General features: G+C 38.0%; 3 protein-coding genes and 1 pseudogene across 4 annotated transcripts; 2 read left to right on the top strand and 2 right to left on the bottom strand.

The window, feature by feature from the left end:
- Window positions 1-69: 69 nt before the first annotated feature.
- Window positions 70-4,471, bottom strand: AT1G62460 (annotated as a pseudogene; the record flags this gene model as incomplete). The annotated part of the gene is made up of 1 exon: window positions 70-4,471.
- A 1,062-nt stretch (window positions 4,472-5,533) lies between these two features.
- Window positions 5,534-7,592, top strand: AT1G62450 (Immunoglobulin E-set superfamily protein). Its single transcript, NM_104925.2, has 5 exons — window positions 5,534-5,940; window positions 6,178-6,244; window positions 6,533-6,757; window positions 6,853-6,977; window positions 7,099-7,592. The coding sequence occupies exons 1-5, from the start codon at window positions 5,758-5,760 to the stop codon at window positions 7,168-7,170; spliced, it is 672 nt and encodes a 223-aa protein (NP_176435.1). The 5' UTR covers window positions 5,534-5,757; the 3' UTR covers window positions 7,171-7,592.
- A 242-nt stretch (window positions 7,593-7,834) lies between these two features.
- LRX2 (leucine-rich repeat/extensin 2) lies at window positions 7,835-10,195 on the bottom strand (the record flags this gene model as incomplete). Its single annotated transcript, NM_104924.2, has 1 exon — window positions 7,835-10,195. The coding sequence occupies one exon, from the start codon at window positions 10,193-10,195 to the stop codon at window positions 7,835-7,837; it is 2,361 nt and encodes a 786-aa protein (NP_176434.2).
- Window positions 10,196-13,593: 3,398 nt separating this feature from the next.
- CDS1 (CDP-diacylglycerol synthase 1) lies at window positions 13,594-17,223 on the top strand. The gene is made up of 12 exons (NM_104923.4): window positions 13,594-13,856; window positions 14,153-14,279; window positions 14,358-14,611; window positions 14,713-14,864; window positions 15,005-15,146; window positions 15,351-15,507; window positions 15,618-15,665; window positions 15,751-15,837; window positions 16,167-16,295; window positions 16,392-16,448; window positions 16,599-16,682; window positions 16,774-17,223. The coding sequence occupies exons 2-12, from the start codon at window positions 14,205-14,207 to the stop codon at window positions 16,852-16,854; spliced, it is 1,266 nt and encodes a 421-aa protein (NP_176433.2). The 5' UTR covers window positions 13,594-13,856; window positions 14,153-14,204; the 3' UTR covers window positions 16,855-17,223.
- The last annotated feature ends 676 nt before the right edge of the window (window positions 17,224-17,899 follow it).

Below are 17,899 nucleotides of genomic sequence, written 5' to 3'. Positions count from 1 at the left end.
ATAGACTTCTTTAGAACAATCTAGAATCCTTGACAATGTTATCTTTAATCAATAGCTATTTATTGTGAATTACTGCAACGGCAGCGACTGCAACGGCTTGAATTTGTTTTCAAGTGTTATTGTCTTCTTCTTCGTATTAGTGACAGTCTTCTGTTTTGCAGGTAAAGAGCTTTTGGTCTTTATCTTCTTTTGCATATGTTGACTGGGCTTCTGTAGTGGGCTTTGTTGAGTTTGGGCTACCATGTCTTTGTTTTTGTCAAAGCCCGTTCTATTTATTGGGTTGTCTTCTACACCCTCCTTCAAACTTGGCGTGGGTGAGACCGGTGACGCAGACACGCCGAGTTTGGCTCTAAGCGTGATAAAGGGCCGTCGCGGTAGTGACTTGGTGAAGACATCAGCAAGTTGAATAGTTGCTGGGATGTGTTGCGTTTCTATGAGACCGAGAGCCACACGTTCCCTGATGTAGTGAAAGTCTTTATCGAAGTGTTTAGATCGTTTATGAAGAGCAGGATTTGCAGAGAGGTAGACAGCAGATAGGTTATCACAGAACACTCGTGTAGGTTGATGTTGAGAGATTCCAAGATCTCGGAGAAGAGAGGAAATCCAAGTGATTTCTCGAGCTGTATCGGAAAGAGCTCTATATTCGGCTTCTGTTGAGGAGTGAGAGATAGTGGGTTGTCTCTTTGCAGACCAAGATATCAGAGTAGATCCCAAGAGGATGCAGAAACCAGTAGTGGAGCGTCTAGTGTCCTTGCAGCCAGCGTAATCACTATCGCAAAATCCCGAAAGAACAGGGTTGTGGTGTTTTCTGATTGGAAGCCCCATGTTGATAGTTCCTTTCACATACCTGAGTATGCGTTTGAGAAGGCCAAAATCAGAGTTGGTCGGAGCGTGCATTCTTTGGCAGATGAAGTTCACGGCATATTGAATATCCGGTCTTGTGATTGTTAAGTATTGTAACTTGCCAGCTAAACTCCGAAAGTATGTTGGCTCTTCAAAGGGTTCTGAATTGAGGTCTTCCAAGTGTTGTGGCAGAGGGGTAGGCATAGGGTTGCATTCTGTCATGCCTGCTTGATGAAGAATGTCGGAAGCGTATGCGTGTTGATGTAAAAATAGACCATTGTTGTAAGATTCAATTTCTATACCCAAAAAATAGCGAGGAGGCCCAAGATCTTTCATCGAAAAGCGGTTGTTGAGAGCTTGAAGAAGTTTATCCATGAGCAGTTGATCACTTCCTGTGAGGAGTATATCGTCGACATATAAGAGGAGTATGAGACTTTGCCCATTTTGATGACAAACGAAGAGGGAAGGATCAGATGTGCTGCACTCAAAGCCAAAGTCAAGAAGAAAGTTGCTAAAGGTGTCAAACCAGGCTCTAGGCGCTTGTTTTAAACCATAAAGAGCTTTGGTGAGCCGACAAACGTGATTAGGCTTGTTAGGATCAACAAAACCAGAGGGTTGGAACATAAACACCGGTTCTTGTAATTCTCCATGGAGAAACGCGTTGGACACATCAAGCTGTTTGAGAGGCCACTCATTTGCAGTAGCGGTATCGAGAACAAGACGTATAGTTGCAGTTCGAACAACCGGACTGAATGTCTCAAGATAGTCGACTCCTTCTTCTTGATCAAACCCTTTGGCAACTAGACGAGCTTTCAACTTATCTATGGTGCCATCAGGTTTGAGTTTAGTCTTGAAAACCCATTTGGATGTCAGAATATTCATGTCCTCTGTTGCAGGAACTAGAGACCAAGTGTTTAGCATGTGAATGCGATCTATCTCATCCATAACTGCAGCGTTCCAGCCAGGATGCTTCATAGCAGTAGTAATAGTTTTTGGTTCATCAAAAGAGGATTTAGAGACAATGAGAGCATACCGGGGGTTTGGCTTCTGAATTCCATCTTTTGATCTTGTAATCATGGGATGGAGATTTTCTAATGAGCCTTGTCCTAGTGCATTGTCTTCATTTTGATCATTTAGTACGGGAGCTACTTCGTGGTCAAATTCATCATTTGATTCAGTTTCCTCATCAGAGCTAGTTTCCATATTAACATTGACGGCTTCCTCTGTCTCATAATTCATCATTGGCTGATTCTCACTTGTTGCCATAGGAGTCACTTGTCTTGCAAGAGGTTGTAATTGAGAAGAAGGCACTGAAGGTGGTGTGAGATCAGTATGTTGCCAAGCCTGTAGTAAGGTCGTCTGGTATTTTGGAACCAGACTGTGGTACTTTTCTTTAAATGGGAATTGAGCTTCATCAAAAATGACATGTCTAGAGATGTAGACTTTACCGGTAGGAGGATACAAACAGCGGTATCCCTTGTATTGGTTGTGATAGCCAAGAAACACGCATTGCAACGAGCGTGGATCAAACTTGTTCTTTGCTAACGGTCTCAAGCAGGGGTAGCAGGCTGTACCAAACACTCGGAGAGGTGTATAATCAACTTTTTGTTGAAACAAAGTTTCATAGGGACTTATTTCCTTGAGGACAGAAGAAGGCAAGAGATTACTGAGATAGTTGGCAGTGAAGAAAGCTTCTACCCAGAACTTGAGAGGCGTATGACTGTGATATAACATTGAAAGCCCAAGCTCTACCAAATGTCTGTGCTTCCTTTCGGCAACACCGTTTTGTTGCGGTGTATATGGACAAGATATACGATGATGAATGCCATGCTCTCTAAAGTGTTCTTTTAATTTGTTGCTTGTAAATTCTCCCCCTCCATCGCTTTGAAACTCTTTGATTTTTGTACCAAGTTGATTCTCAACCAATTTCTGATATGCAATAAACACTGAAATAAACTCTGACTTCATGCGCAAAGGAAAAAAACCAAGAGAATCTTGAGAAATCATCAACAAAAACTGCATAGTATTTGAATACTTGGTTTGATACAACCGGTGATGGTCCCCAAAGATCACAATGAACTCGATCTAAAGGTTTTAAAGCTCGAAAATCAGAAGAGAAAAACTGTAATCTAGTGCTCTTTCCCATTTGGCAAGGCTCACAAACGGGAGAAGTTCTGCTTTTATTCACTTGGATTTCCTTGCGCGTTAAAAGTTGCTGAAGAATCTTTGAGTTTGAGTGGCCAAGTCGATGATGCCATGTTTCCATGCTAGCTGCACATTGACGATTTGAATAGAGTGCTACAAACTCTGAATTCTCCAGCATGTAGAGCCCATTATTTCGTGGACCCTTGGACACCACTTTCTGAGTGGTTAAATCAATTATGCAAACCTTATTAGCATCAAAATAAACACCGCATGGATAATCATCGCAAAGTTTGGACACAGATAGAAGAGATTTTTGTATAGCAGGGCACACTAAGACTTCATTCAACGGAATAGTACCTTTGGATGAGGAAATTGTGGTGGATCCAACATGTGTAATAGGGAGGTATGTTCCATCTCCAACCAAGACTGCATCGTTTCCCTCATATGTTGTTGCGTTTTGCAGACCAGATGTTGAGGCTGTTATGTGGGCTGTGGCTGCAGAATCGGGGTACCATTCCTTGCCGGTTTCATTAGAGACACGGAGAGCAGAAAATGCTTGAGTAGGGACTTCACTTTGGTAGTTGATGTCAAATCAGTTGTAGCATTTGATAGCAGTGTGTCCTATGCGACCACAAATTTGACAAACTGGTCTTTGTCCTGATGATGGTGAAGCGGATTGATGTTGAGAAAATCCTCTGCCGCGTGTAGAGTAGCCACCGCGTCCTCTGTTTTGCCCAGAACGACCACGACCACGGGAATTGGAATTGTATTGAGGAGCGCCAGAGTTAGACCTTTCAGTATTGAACGCAAGATGAGGATTAACAGAGACAGTGTCGTCATAAGATTGCAGCTTACTGTCAAACCCTTGAACTTCGGAGATGACGTCGTTATACGTCGGAGCAGGGAGCTTGCTTAGGGAGCTTTGGATAACTGTGGTGATAGGATCGTACTCTCTGCCGAGTCCATTGAGAAAGCCAAAGATTTTCATGGATTCCTCTACTGGTTTGCCAATGGAGCTTAGAGAGTCGCATATTATTTTAAAATCACGACAGTAAAGAGATAGAGACTTATCTTTTTTTGTCAGAAGTTGAAGATTACGACGAAGAGAAAACTCTCTGGCGATGCTACTTTTGTTGAAATTTTCAGCTAGAGAGATCCAGATCTGACGAGATGTAGTGAGGTTGTGGACATGACCAAGCACTTCCTCTGAAAGCGTACCAAACAACCACGACCGGACGAGCTGGTCTGTGCAAAACCAGTCTTCATATTGAGGATTCGGAACTTCGCTGGTGACATCATCATTAACAACAAGACGAGTCTGAGCTGGAGGAGTGACGACTCCATTGACAAAACCTATGAGCTTTTGGCTCGATAGAAGGGACTCAAACTGTGTCTTCCACAACAAGTAGTTACTATCGTTGAGCTTTAAGGTAACGGAACTAGAGACATGGACATTGTCTGGAAAAGGGTAAGCAGGGGCCATTGAATCACCTGTTAAGGTATAATAGCTCTGATACCATGAAGAGAAAAAGAAAACTGTGATTATTTCTTGACAAAAATGTTTTTATTTTGCTTATCTTTCAATGGAGTTTTACATCTTTCTTTTATAGACTTCTTTAGAACAATCTAGAATCCTTGACAATGTTATCTTTAATCAATAGCTATTTATTGTGAATTACTGCAACGGCAGCGACTGCAACGGCTTGAATTTGTTTTCAAGTGTTATTGTCTTCTTCTCCGTATTAGTGACAGTCTTCTGTTTTGCAGGTAAAGAGCTTTTGGTCTTTATCTTCTTTTGCATATGTTGACTGGGCTTCTGTAGTGGGCTTTGTTGAGTTTGGGCTACCATATCTTTGTTTTTGTCAAAGCCCGTTCTATTTATTAGGTTGTCTTCTACACCATTTTCGCAAGCTCAATTTATCCTCTTATATGAATAACGCTTAGTTAATTGTTGGATATATTCTCTCCCCCTGGTCAAGAAATAAGGTTACCACCTCACATTGTCCCGTTACAGTACTTACTGTTTTCTCTCAAATCCACTAGATTTTGAGCCGTCAATCATCAACTTATTAGCTCGTGACTCGTGAGGTTGTTGTTGATGGTTGATTCTCAAAATAAATTACTTTGAAATTTGATTTTTGTAGATCTTTCTTAAAAAGCTTTAGTGTCCAGCGTGTTTGATATGAGCACTCAAGAAATTTTCTAAGCCTTCAAAAATAACCAACCGACCATCAAACAAAAAGTAAACCTTCTAACGTAATTAGAGTAAACCAAGAGATATTTAAGGTCATCTCTAGAAATGAATATTTTCAATCACACTATTGGGAAACTGCAAACCTCACGAGGCCACATTGGGCTAAGGAAACTGATAATAATAGCCCAACTACACGAGTTGATTCCTCCGAGTACTAGGTATATCTCCTTTTATAGTTTTTGTTAAAATCCTCTTTTTAGTCTCCTATAAGTCAAATTAGTTGCCATGTATTTAGGTGTTGAGCCTACAAATGTATGTGCATTGTAGAATACGTATATATTTAGACAATTTTGATTTGAAAGTGAGACTTACAAGATTGTAGGATCACCACATGACCATTTCTTCATGCTCCAAATATAAACATTGCTCAACAAAAATACACCAAAAAACTCTTTCTCTCTCTGTCTTCTCTATAGCCATCGTTGCATTCTACTCCAAGCCAACGGTTGAAATTGTGTAAGTTCTTATTAGATCAACAAGAACTTATTTTTTTGGTAAGAGGAAACAAAATTAAGATGGTTTTGGAAGATGAGATGAAGAAAGGTGAAGCGTCAGGAGAGACATCAGAGAAAATGGGGTTAAGCAGAAAGAACAGTGGGAGCTCTTTGTCTCCGACAGAGGATGATGAAGAAGATGAAGACAAGAAGCTCGAACTCGGTCCCATGATCGCTCTCAAAGAACAACTCGAGAGAGACAAGGTCTTTTACTTTGTTTATTTATACGAAATATGTAAACTATACCATATTATGAATGGGGAAAAAATGTTAGTAGTTTACTATATTCTTGGCATATTAAAGTATGAACTTGGTGAAATTAAAATTAATAATAGATGATAACGTCAAGAATAACTATCTGGTTTTTCTTGTTTAAAAATGGCTTTATATAATTTAAATTTTTTTCTTCGATATTTCTTATTTTCGACGAAAATTTGATAGGATGATGAAAGCCTGAGGAGATGGAAGGAACAGCTTCTTGGCGTCGTGGATTTGGAGGATGTCGGAGGTAAACCAAATTCATTACTTGATTTAGATTCCATGGTTCGTAAGTATGGTTTAGAATATTGATTAAGAATCAAATGTATTTAGCTCTAATGGTGAAAAGATTATACCGGTCTCACTAGTTCTGATTCAAATGAAGTATTACGTACGAAAGGAACGAATCATATGCATGTTAGTTAAATGACATTTTGGCTTGCCTTAGGCTCGGTTAAAAGGAAAAAAAAAACGGATACAAAATTCAAAACTATTGAATCATGTTATCTAACATAAAATTAATTAAACTGAAATGCAGAAACACCGGATCCAGTAGTAAAGATACTAGATCTCACAATTAGATCACCAGACAGAGAGGAAATGGTATTGACAATACCCGAAGATGGGTTGCCAAACCCGAAAGGCCCTTGGTTTACGATAAAGGAAGGTTCTAAATACACACTTGTCTTCAACTTCCGTGTCACAAACAATATCGTTTCGGGCCTTCGCTATAACAATACCGTGTGGAAAACCGGTGTTAAAGGTTACTTTGTATTTTCGTGTGTTTCTCCTTCATTTTAAAAATATTGTCGAATGTTCTCTTTTGATGTTCAGTTTTTTTTTTTCCCTACTGAGCAGTGGATAGTACAAAAGCAATGCTTGGGACGTTTAGTCCTCAAGCTGAGTCTTACCAACATGTAATGCCTGAAGAAATGACACCGTCTGGTATGTTTGCTAGAGGATCCTATTCCGCAAGAACTAAGGTATATCATTTAGTATACATGATGAAAGGTTTTGCAGAAACTGATCAGATTGTTATTAAATAATACAGTTATTTTCACTGAACTTGGTGAGTTTGATGTCATCTTATTGTACATATTTCAGTTCATCGATGACGATAACAAATGCTACTTGGAGATCAACTACACCTTCGACATCCGCAAGAGTTGGCAATGATCCACCGTATATACATTCTCCCAAAGTCTAAATCAATGCTCGTTTGAATATTTGATCATCAATATCTATTTAATCTTACATTCGATTTTCAAGACTAGAAAAATGATTTAGCTTTTGATTAAATGAGCAGAAATAAGAGACCGTTTGTGTATTTATGGAATTTACTCTTCACTTTTCTTGTAAGTAGACCGTTTTTTGGGCACTATTAATTTGAATGTAGGTAGAATAACGGTCATAAACATAAACAATTCTGTCAAAATGAATACAAACTCTTAGAAGAATTCAGCCTACAATTCTTTTGCCTTGCCGAAGAAAAGGAGAAAACAGAAAAGAGGATAACAACAATAAACAACAACACCTTTTAAGGATGGTCCCAAATTACATGAAAGAAATTAAAAAGACAATGTGAGTTCTACAGTGAGAAGAGGCTTTTGTGAAGGGAATGTATAATTATACTGAACATTATAGAAGAAAGGAAAATACATATAAGAGATGGGTAACCAATAATAAAATAAGTGAAACTATATACTCCATATTCTCTGTTTAATCAAGAAATAAAAGAACAAAATATTACTCGGAAAAAAAATAAGTCGAATGTCTCGTATCAACCATAAGACACAAATAGGTTGATGCCAAAAGAATTTTGATCATGCATGGTTTAAACTTAGTAGTATGGGATTGATGGTGGAGGAGGAGACGCATAAGAGACACCGCGGATAGGCGGAAGAGGTGTGTCTTCGTAATATGGAGGCGGCAGAGAAGGTGGTGTTGGTGTTTGGTAGTGATGGTCGTTACTTGGACTGTCGTTGCATCCCTTTGGTGGTGGTGATTGATACTCCGGTGGTGGAGACTGGTTTGGGCTTGCCGGTGGATGGTACTCAACTGGTGTTGACGGTGGAGGTGGGCTTTGTGTTACCGGTGGATAGTAGACTGGTGATGGTGGTGGAGGGCTTTTTGCTACCGGTGGATAGTAGACTGGTGATGGCGGTGGAGGGCTTTGAGTTACTGGAAGATAATAAACTGGTGGGGGAGGTGGACTTTGGGTAACTGGCGGATAGTAGACCGGTGATGGTGGTGGACTTTGTGTTACCGGGGGATAGTAAACCGGTGGTGGTGGTGGAGGACTTTGGGTAACAGGTGAATAGTAAACCGGTGGAGGAGGAGGAGATTGTATAACCGGTGTATAGTAGACCGGTGGTGGAGGAGGACTTGCTGTTACAGGTGGGTAGTATACCGGTGGTGGTGGCGGGGGAGATTGAACAGCGTAGTAAGTAGGCGGTGGTGGTGGCGGTGGAGATTGAGTGGCGTAGTAAGTAGGCGGTGGCGGAGAAGACGTGTATTGGTAGTAAGGTGGTGAAGGTGATGGATAGTATTCCCTTGGTGAAGGAGTTTGCTCATATTTCGGAGGTGGGGGACTTTGTGTTGTGGGTGGACAGTTAACTACGGGCGGAGGAGATGAGTAAATGTATGGCGGAGGAGGAGATGGTGACGGTGGTGGAGGAGATGAGTAGATGTATGGTGGAGGAGGAGATGGTGGTGGTGGTGATAGTGGTGGTGGTGGAGGGTATGCCCTAACGGAAGGTGACATTTCGGAAGAAGGAGGAGGCGGAGATGGCTCATACTCTGGCGGTGGTGGAGGAGGAGGATACGCCTTGACGGAAGGCGACATCTTAGAAGAAGGTGGTGGCGGAGTTGCTCTAAAAGAAGGCGACATTTTAGAAGAAGGCGGTGGCGGAGTTGCTCTAAAAGATGGTGACATCTTAGAAGACGGCGGTGGCGGAGTTGCTCTAAATGTAGGCGACATCTTGGAAGACGGAGGCGGTGGAGGAAGTACTCGAACGGTGGGTGACATCTTAAAAGACGGTGGTGGAGGAGAGAAAAAGTTGTTACACCCAAACTTACTACAATCAACAGAGCGTGAGGCTGGAGAAGAACACTCTTTAGACGATCTTTGATCTTCTTTACCATCAATACAATTCATCGAGCCATTAACCACCACATTGTCTCCCAAAAGAGCCACACATCTCGGGGCATCACCGGTGAAGAAGTTGGAAGAATAAGTGAAGTTCTCAAGGTTAGAGAGCTGACAAATGCTGCTTGGTATAACTCCTGTGAATCTATTGTTAGCAACATTGAGCTGTTCCAAACTCTTCATGTTTCCAATGCTTGATGGCAATGGACCGCTTAAACGGTTGAAACTGATATCGAAAACCGTCACATTCTTGAGATTCCCAATCTGTGGTGGTAAGCAACCGGTTAAGTTATCGTTAGAGAGGATGATCTCGTTGAGAGTCTTTCCCATTAAACCGATACTTCCCGGTATGCAACCTCCAAGATCATTATCCGCAAGAACTAGAGCAGACACCGGAGAGTTTCCCATGTTTTCGGGTATCCCAAACATAAACCGGTTATGGTTTAAGAATATCGCGTCGAGCTCTTTATCGAATAGCTTCGAAGGGATACTACCTTCAAACTCGTTGTACCGAAGATCCAAGAACTTGAGGGAAGGTAAAGACAAGACAACATTAGGGAACTTCCCAACAAAACGGTTGTTACTTAAGTCAAGCTCGAAGAGAAGCTTCATGTGTTTAAACGTGAGAGGTACTTCTCCACAAAAGCGGTTTGAGTTGAGATGAAAGAGAGCAAGATCAGTGAGAAGACCAAGCTCACGAGGTAAATAACCAGCCATGTCCGCATGGTTAAGGTCAATACCCGCAACAACTCGAGTTTTCGGACTAGAAGGAGAAGGAGCACAAAAGATACCGTTGTAGGAACAAACATCAGAGCCATTCCAATTAGCAGTGAAGTTAAAAGGATCAGAGAAAATAGCTTGTTTCCATGATTGAAGAGCAATGTAGGCTTGTCGAAGACTTGGGTTTTCGAACTTGAGACTCGGGTCGACTTTGATATTATCATCGCTTATATCATCATCATCATCATCTCCTCTAATCTGTAAGAAACAAGAGGAGAACAAGAGGAAGAGAAAGAAGAAGAGACGTAAAGAAGTAGAAGGAAACAACAACATTTTTTCTTAGTTTCAAGAGTTTGAGAAAATTGAAAATTTTGAGAGGTTTTTGTTGGGAGAAAATATAATTTAGCACATGGGAAAAGAGACCCCACCTCACTAATTGTGACATCTAAGAACTCCCATGTGCTTCTTTATAAAAATAACAGTCAGAAAAAAAACTCAGAAGTCGTATCTAATTTTGTTATAAAATTACAAGTAATCAATCAATTTTTGTGTTAATAAGTTTAATACTATGACATATTGATAAGCACGTCGAAGGAGGAGACAAAAAGACTGACCTTTAATTACGCGGCAATAGATTGGAGCCACCGTCACCGACTTTAACTCTATATATAAACTTGGATACATGTCCCTAAAGATTCTCTCAAGCCGTCACTTACCTATAAAACGCGTCAACCGATAATTCAAATAATATGGTTTTATATAACTCAAAAAGACATGAATGCACATCTGCATGTTATAACTTTGATGCATGTCTCTCACAAACATTATAGGTACAAGCTGATGTTGTAATTATATATGCAACATTTTTCCACGGACAACAAGTTTGTCTTGTACATTATGTACCAACAAGGTAGTTTTGGACCCGTAAGATTTTGTATTTAGTGTTGGAATCTTGAAGTTAAGCATGTACAAAATGAAGTTGAGTGTCTATCTAATGAAATTTTATGCAAAGAAATTCAAAGAGACTACATATATATATATATATATATATATGGATTAGTTAGGTTTAGACCTCGAGATTCATCAACTGGCCTATCTCAGTCAAGTTACCTTCATCATCCACTGCACCAAGATGAAAAAATCCGTCAAGGCCTGAATAAGAGTCCCAGGGGAAGGAGGTTCTATAATTTTCAAAGGATAACAAATCGTTCACACCGAGCCTTACACTAACTTCAAGCTCAAACCAAACTTATATATGTTAAAACACACTAAGGCACAAACAATCATACCAAACACACAAAAGATTCGGTAATCAAAATTGGTCTTTTATCCTAATCAGAACTCTTTCTTCATTTTAATCAAGATCTGTTAAAGAATAGAATAAATAGGAAGATACTTTCACGTCCGAATTAACGGACCTGAATGAAGCAATCGTCGGAAGACTCCATCCCAGCATTGCAGTCTTATAATTCGCTGATTCGGACGCCGGGAAGTTTCGTCGAGTTATGTCGCAGGAGCTTTACGATGTCGTTTCATACGACTGAACATTATTTTTTTTGGTGTAAGATTCATTCGACTAAACATAGTTTTCAATGTTTCATTCACTTTTTTTGTTTTTTAATTTTTTTTTTTGTCAACCAAAAATATAAATTTATTTGACTCGAATGCTACACTAATGAAGTTTAGTTTTGTAAAACTGTGGGAAAATTGATTTTTTTTTACAGAAACTAGAAATAAGGTGTATTTTTTTCTTAGACAGAGACATAAAGTGTATTTTTAAATCCAACTTATTGAAAATTGGAATGCGTAAATTAACCTCCAACTACCAAAATTAAATGACTAACGTTGATAAACTCTTTATAATATTTTAGAATTATCTTTACTAGAGACAATCTTAAAAGGGAATTGGGAATTAGTTTATGATTATTTTTTTATATTAAAGAAAAACACTAATAACAGAATTATGTATTAATGCTCAGTCAGATTATTTAATTTTTCTTTTCTCAAGCCAGATTATTTAATCAAAATATTTCCTACTAAAACAGATTTTATAATATTTGGGAGACAATTTATCGAATTAAACAGGCCGAGACAGGTAAGGCCCATGTGCCCTGAGACCATTTGGTTCCTTTCTCTTTTTATTTTTCTATAAACTAAAAGAGCTACAAAAATGTGAGCAAAATATTCGATATTCGTTTCATTTTTCAAAGAATATCACTAAACTAAAAGATAATATTTAATATTTGACATGTGTACAAATTGCCAAGTGAATGAATTTCTCAACAAATGTTAGAGAAGATGTTTGTTTCCCTTTCATTTCGAGCTGGAATCTTTATTGTGGGTCATGTTAATAATGTTTTTTCGAAGACTACTGTTTCGATTTTGAGAAAAATGGCATAGAACTGATAAAGAATGACGTACTTTCTTATTGATTAGCATGCATTCTCTAATTTTCATTTAACAAAAAAAAATGCATTCTCCAATTTTCTAAACTATGCAAATTGCTTAGAAACCGGTTTAGTTGTTTTTGGGTTCTCTTATTTCTCACGATTTCAATTTTATAATATATATAACTTTTTTATGGGTGTATGTCCTATATCTTTAGGAGTTTATTAGGTAAATGACAATTGAAAATAATCTACATTGGTAAAGTGATAATGGAACTTATTTAATTAGAAATCAAATCCTACATGTTGGCGGGAGAGTGGTCTCTGATTAAGCTTTAGCCTAACGATTGGTAGATCTCTTTAAAACTACGAAATCTTGGTGAAGATTGTATGCTATAAGTGTGTGTACTGTGTACTATTTCGAACAAAGTGAGAATGTCTAATTGTAGCCAAGCCGCCAAGTAGCTGCCTTAAATGTTTGAAGACACATTCATCATTTAAAAGGGACTTTACAATGAAATTGAATATGTATACCTCCTTTTTTTTTTTTTTTTCAACGTATACATACCTCAAATAAATGGCATTTTCAAAGGAAATCACTCAGTCGATGAGATATGTTTTTGTGGCGCTACGTGAAAACATAGGTAAATGAACTTTGTGCATCATTGTTGGAACGAAGGATATGGCTATACAAAAAAATATTTGGTTTCCGCGATGGATATGATATACAATTCAAAGTTTTGAAGTTGAATATTACACATTTTTCTTCAACATATATGTTTTCTTTTCAGTAACTTCTGAAACCTAAATTGTGATATGGAATTATATAAAACGAGTTGCAACTTTTTAAAGATATCAAAGATAATGTCAACGTTATTTTTTGTAACTTTTAAATGTATACATCACAAATTCATAATCTCTTTTTTTTTTTTTTGATAAACCGTAGGAATTCCAAACATTTGTTCCGTTGATAATACTAAGGCGTATAATCATCTCTTCCAAGTGGGGTTGAGCTAGTGATCTACTTCTTGAGCACTCACGCAGACACGCAGTCACTCTCTTGACCACTAGGCCAAAAACCCATCAGATAAATTCATACATAATCTTATACACTTTATATGTTTTATTATTACAACATAGAATATAATCATACACACCTAACAGAAAACCTTAAAAGCTTAAAACCTTTAAAGAGTAAACAAATGGTTGAAGTAGTAGACCCAAAATCATTAATCATAGGTATGTTACTTCCTATGTCAAAAGAAGAAATATGAAATCTTCTTCTTTTAGTTATAGGAATAAGCCAAATATACTAACAGCAACTAGAATATCAAAAGTGTGACCAAAAAAAAAAAAAATCACCAAAAACAATATAATTAAAATATCTATTTAATCCTCGTGCTTGCTCTCTCTTCCAGAGAAAGGGGAAAAAAAAAAAAAACAGATTCCTGATATTTTCTGCTTCGCTTCGCTTTGCTTTGGCCTTTGGGTTTGCTTTGCCTTTTATCTCCACAATAATAATATTCGTTAACCTCTCCTCGTTCTCGTCGCTGTTTCTTCCCGATCTTTGCTATAGTTCTGGATTCAAAATCTTTCTTCCCCAATAGGTATACGCGAAAAAAAAAATCCAACATTTTCTTCTTACTTAAATCCTCAAATTTTGTCACTTGTTCATGCTTTTAAGTAATCAATTTCTTAATTTCAGTGTTAAGTTTGTCACGAATCTTATTTCTTTTCTGTTGGGTTAATGAATAGTCGATTAAAAATCCCAGCTTTTTCAATCTGTTATTGCTAAGTGATTAGGAATCTCAGATGTTGACGTTCACTGATAGGGTTTTAGTCAAAATTCCTAATTTCTTCAAGCTTTATAGTAAGAATCTTAAGTTGTTTGTTTTGGGTACAGATGTTTGTCTCTTAATTTTTGATTTTTCTGCAAAATCAAATTTTTAAGAGCTATGGAGGAAGAGAATGTTACTAGTTCACCTTCAACACCGGTACATAGGCTTAGGCATCGAAGACGTTCTAATGAGGTTTGGTTCGTTATCTTCTGTAGCTTCATTGAAGAAAATTTGAAGTGAGGTTTACTTAGTGTTGCTTGTTTGTGTTAGGTTGTTACGGATGGGGATAAAGTGAATGCAAGTCCTTTGTTGGTTAATGATCGGAATAAGTACAAATCTTTCATGGTCCGGACCTACTCTACGTTATGGATGATTGGTGGTTTTGTTTTGGTTGTCTACATGGGTCATCTTTATATCACAGCTATGGTTGTTGTTATTCAAATATTTATGGCTAAAGAGTTGTTTAATCTGCTGAGGAAAGCTCCTGAGGATAAATGTCTCCCCTATATTAAACAGCTCAATTGGTAAAGTCACAAGCTTTTTATCTTCTAGTTTTAAAAAGGCTATTGGCTCAGGTGATGTAAGATGTTGTTAAGTCGTCTTGTTTGTTTGGTTTCCTCTGCAGGCACTTCTTTTTCACTGCCATGCTTTTCGTTTATGGACGGATCCTTAGTCAACGGTTAGCCAATACCATGACTGCAGATCAGTTCTTCTATCGGCTAGTCAGCGGCTTAATCAAATACCATATGGCAATCTGTTACTTGTTGTATATTATAGGTCAGTCTTGCTTCACCGTTCTGTCCTCTTTGTGGAATTTGATTTTCTAGCATCGGTGAAAATAGGTCTTGACGCTTGGCTTAGTTGATTCACCTTACGTTTAATGCTTATGGAATATGCCTCGATGTAACAAATTTCAGGTTTCATGTGGTTCATTCTCACATTAAAGAAGAAGATGTACAAGTACCAGTTTGGCCAGTATGCTTGGACCCACATGATCTTGATAGTCGTGTTTACTCAATCGTCGTTCACTGTTGCCAACATATTTGAAGGGATCTTCTGGTACACATTTAATAATGTCACCATATGAAGTTTATGCTTTTTCGACTATTCGTATATTAAGTTTGCTAAGGAATCATCTTTTTCTATTTGTCACCACATTGAATCAGACTGTTCTTAACAAACATAGCTTCTTACACTTGCATCTATTTTACTTTTTTCTTCGCTGTAATGTAAATTGTCTACTTCTGATGGCTTCCAATGCAGGTTTCTTCTCCCAGCATCTTTAATTATAATCAACGACATCTTCGCCTACATTTTCGGTTTCTTCTTTGGAAGAACGCCTTTAATAAAGCTGTCTCCAAAGAAAACATGGGAGGGATTCATCGGAGCCTCTGTGACAACTATCATCTCTGCATTTGTTGTGAGTATATGTTACTTTTGCCACCACATGGCACATCAAAATGCTTACATCATTTCATCATCTTTTTCTTCACCATGCTTCTGAAATGTTTTGTATGCGTAATGTTTCAGCTGGCAAATATTTTGGGTCGTTTCCCTTGGTTGACATGCCCACGACAGGTTAGTCATTGAGCACAAAGAATAACACTAATCTTGCAGACGATCTTTTAGGGAGTTTATAGTAAATCTTTGAATCATGATGCAGGATTTGTCCACTGGCTGGCTACAGTGTGACGCTGATCCATTGTTCAAACCTGAACCTTTTGCTTTACCTGCATGGATTCCAGAATGGGTAAGCTTTGGTATCATGTTGCATCGTGTAGAAGAAAATTATCTATGTTGTATATTTTGGCGTTTGTACTTGGTATATTTCTAGTCATGAATAAGTGAATGTAGGCGAACTCCCTCAGAGTATAACTTATTTCATAGTGTATTCTTAGATAGGTTCAGATCCTGGCCTTTTTATTAGTTTCTGAAATAGGTTTGGATTCTAGCCATTTTATGGAGGTTACTCAGTTAGCTCTTGTTAGCTAACAGATAGTAGTGTTAGACTGTGCGGTTAGCCTTTCTGTTTGAATAATATTGCATGAGGTTTCTCAACTTTCTAGTTCATTTGTGCAGTTTCCTTGGAAGGAAATGACGATCCTCCCTGTTCAGTGGCATGCTTTATGCCTCGGTTTGTTCGCTTCAATCATAGCACCTTTTGGAGGATTTTTCGCTAGCGGTTTCAAAAGAGCATTCAAAATTAAGGTCAGTAATCAATACCTCCAAATATGAGCCAAGCTTCACTTTCCATACGCATCTAACCTCTAACAAAACCTTGCTTGACAAAAACCGTAATCGCAGGACTTTGGTGATAGTATTCCAGGACATGGTGGAATCACAGATAGAATGGACTGCCAGGTAACTCTAATGAAACTAGTATCTCTTCGTAAGATTATGATTAGGTCTTTAGAGTTTTCATTCACAAGATTCGCATTGCATATTCTTCTTCTCTAACTCTCATCTTTAAGCATATACATAAACCAGACCTAATGTTATCTATTGTTACAGATGGTTATGGCAGTATTTGCCTACATATATCTTCAATCATTTATTGTCTCCCAAAGCGTTTCGGTTGACAAAATCCTAGACCAGGTAAATGAACTTCTCGACTTTGTATCAAAACTGAAAAATATTCACTTTTGCACTGAATCATTGAATCAAACATGTGATGGTTTCATTGTAGATATTGACGAACCTTACCTTTGAGGAACAACAAGCGCTCTTCGTGAAGTTAGGACAAATGCTGAAGGACAAGCTCTCATAGGCTCCATTGCCAAAAGTTTCTTTTATTCAGATTCTGATTCTCCAAGAACAGGTTCCTCTGGAATATCCTTTTATCTTTGTCCTTACTAGAGACAATAAATTTAAAATTGGATTAAGATTTGTTGTTTCCTGCCATTGTAAATCCTCTCGAAATTTGTCGAAAAAAATAGAAGTTTTTTTTTTTAAGTCTTCTCATTGGATACAAAAGGTTTGAAGGAAGTTGTATCTACTACTATCTACTTATTTAGTAGCTTTGGTGGTTTTTAGCTGTATTTTGTATATTGGTTAAAATGAAACAACATTTGGTTTGTTTGTCTCATGATTCGATTTGTTCTATGTTTTCTTTTTTAACTGGAGAAATTGAATGCATAACGATGACATAGTAGGCCCATATTCTTTTTGACTCTTCTGGGCTTTGAAGATAGGCCCACATGTTTTGTTGGAAATAGGCTGAGAATACGTATCTAGTTTTCCAATGTTTGTGAACATCCTTCGGCCTTTTTACTAACAGTGTTTTGCATGAACTAATCATAGATTATATTTCATATCGCAGCAGAATTACAGAAATTGAAACAGAATTACAGAATTATCGCACCAAAGACCAGTCTGCGGCCTTGTATTCACGGGTTTAGTCCTACCATGTCTTATGACCGGCGAGTTTATCTCTAGCTGACGGACTTAAAACCCAAATTTTGACACCTCAAAATGAAACAATGATCAACTAAACTATGACAAAAATGATTAGCCAAAACATAACTAAACTAAGGTGATACTACGATACTAGTATGAAAAAGATGATTTTATCACGTCTTTCACGTTTGTACCAAAAAGGTGATGCGATTAATTTTTTCAACAACTTCAAAGTGATAAATAGAGAGGCATTGAACAAACGAAAACGCTATTCATTAAATACATTGAAGCTAGACGTTCTTAGGTTATAAGCCTGCTTCTTATTTCCGCGTCTGAAGATAATACCAAAAATCTGGAAAAAAAACCAAGATAACCACATATTATCACGTGACAATCACATGTTAACCTTGAGTCAC

This window comes from Arabidopsis thaliana (assembly GCF_000001735.4).
Source record: "Arabidopsis thaliana chromosome 1 sequence".
Classification (NCBI taxonomy): domain Eukaryota; kingdom Viridiplantae; phylum Streptophyta; class Magnoliopsida; order Brassicales; family Brassicaceae; genus Arabidopsis; species Arabidopsis thaliana.
Note: the sequence above shows the minus strand (reverse complement) of the source record. Positions and strands in the feature narration are given on the sequence as shown.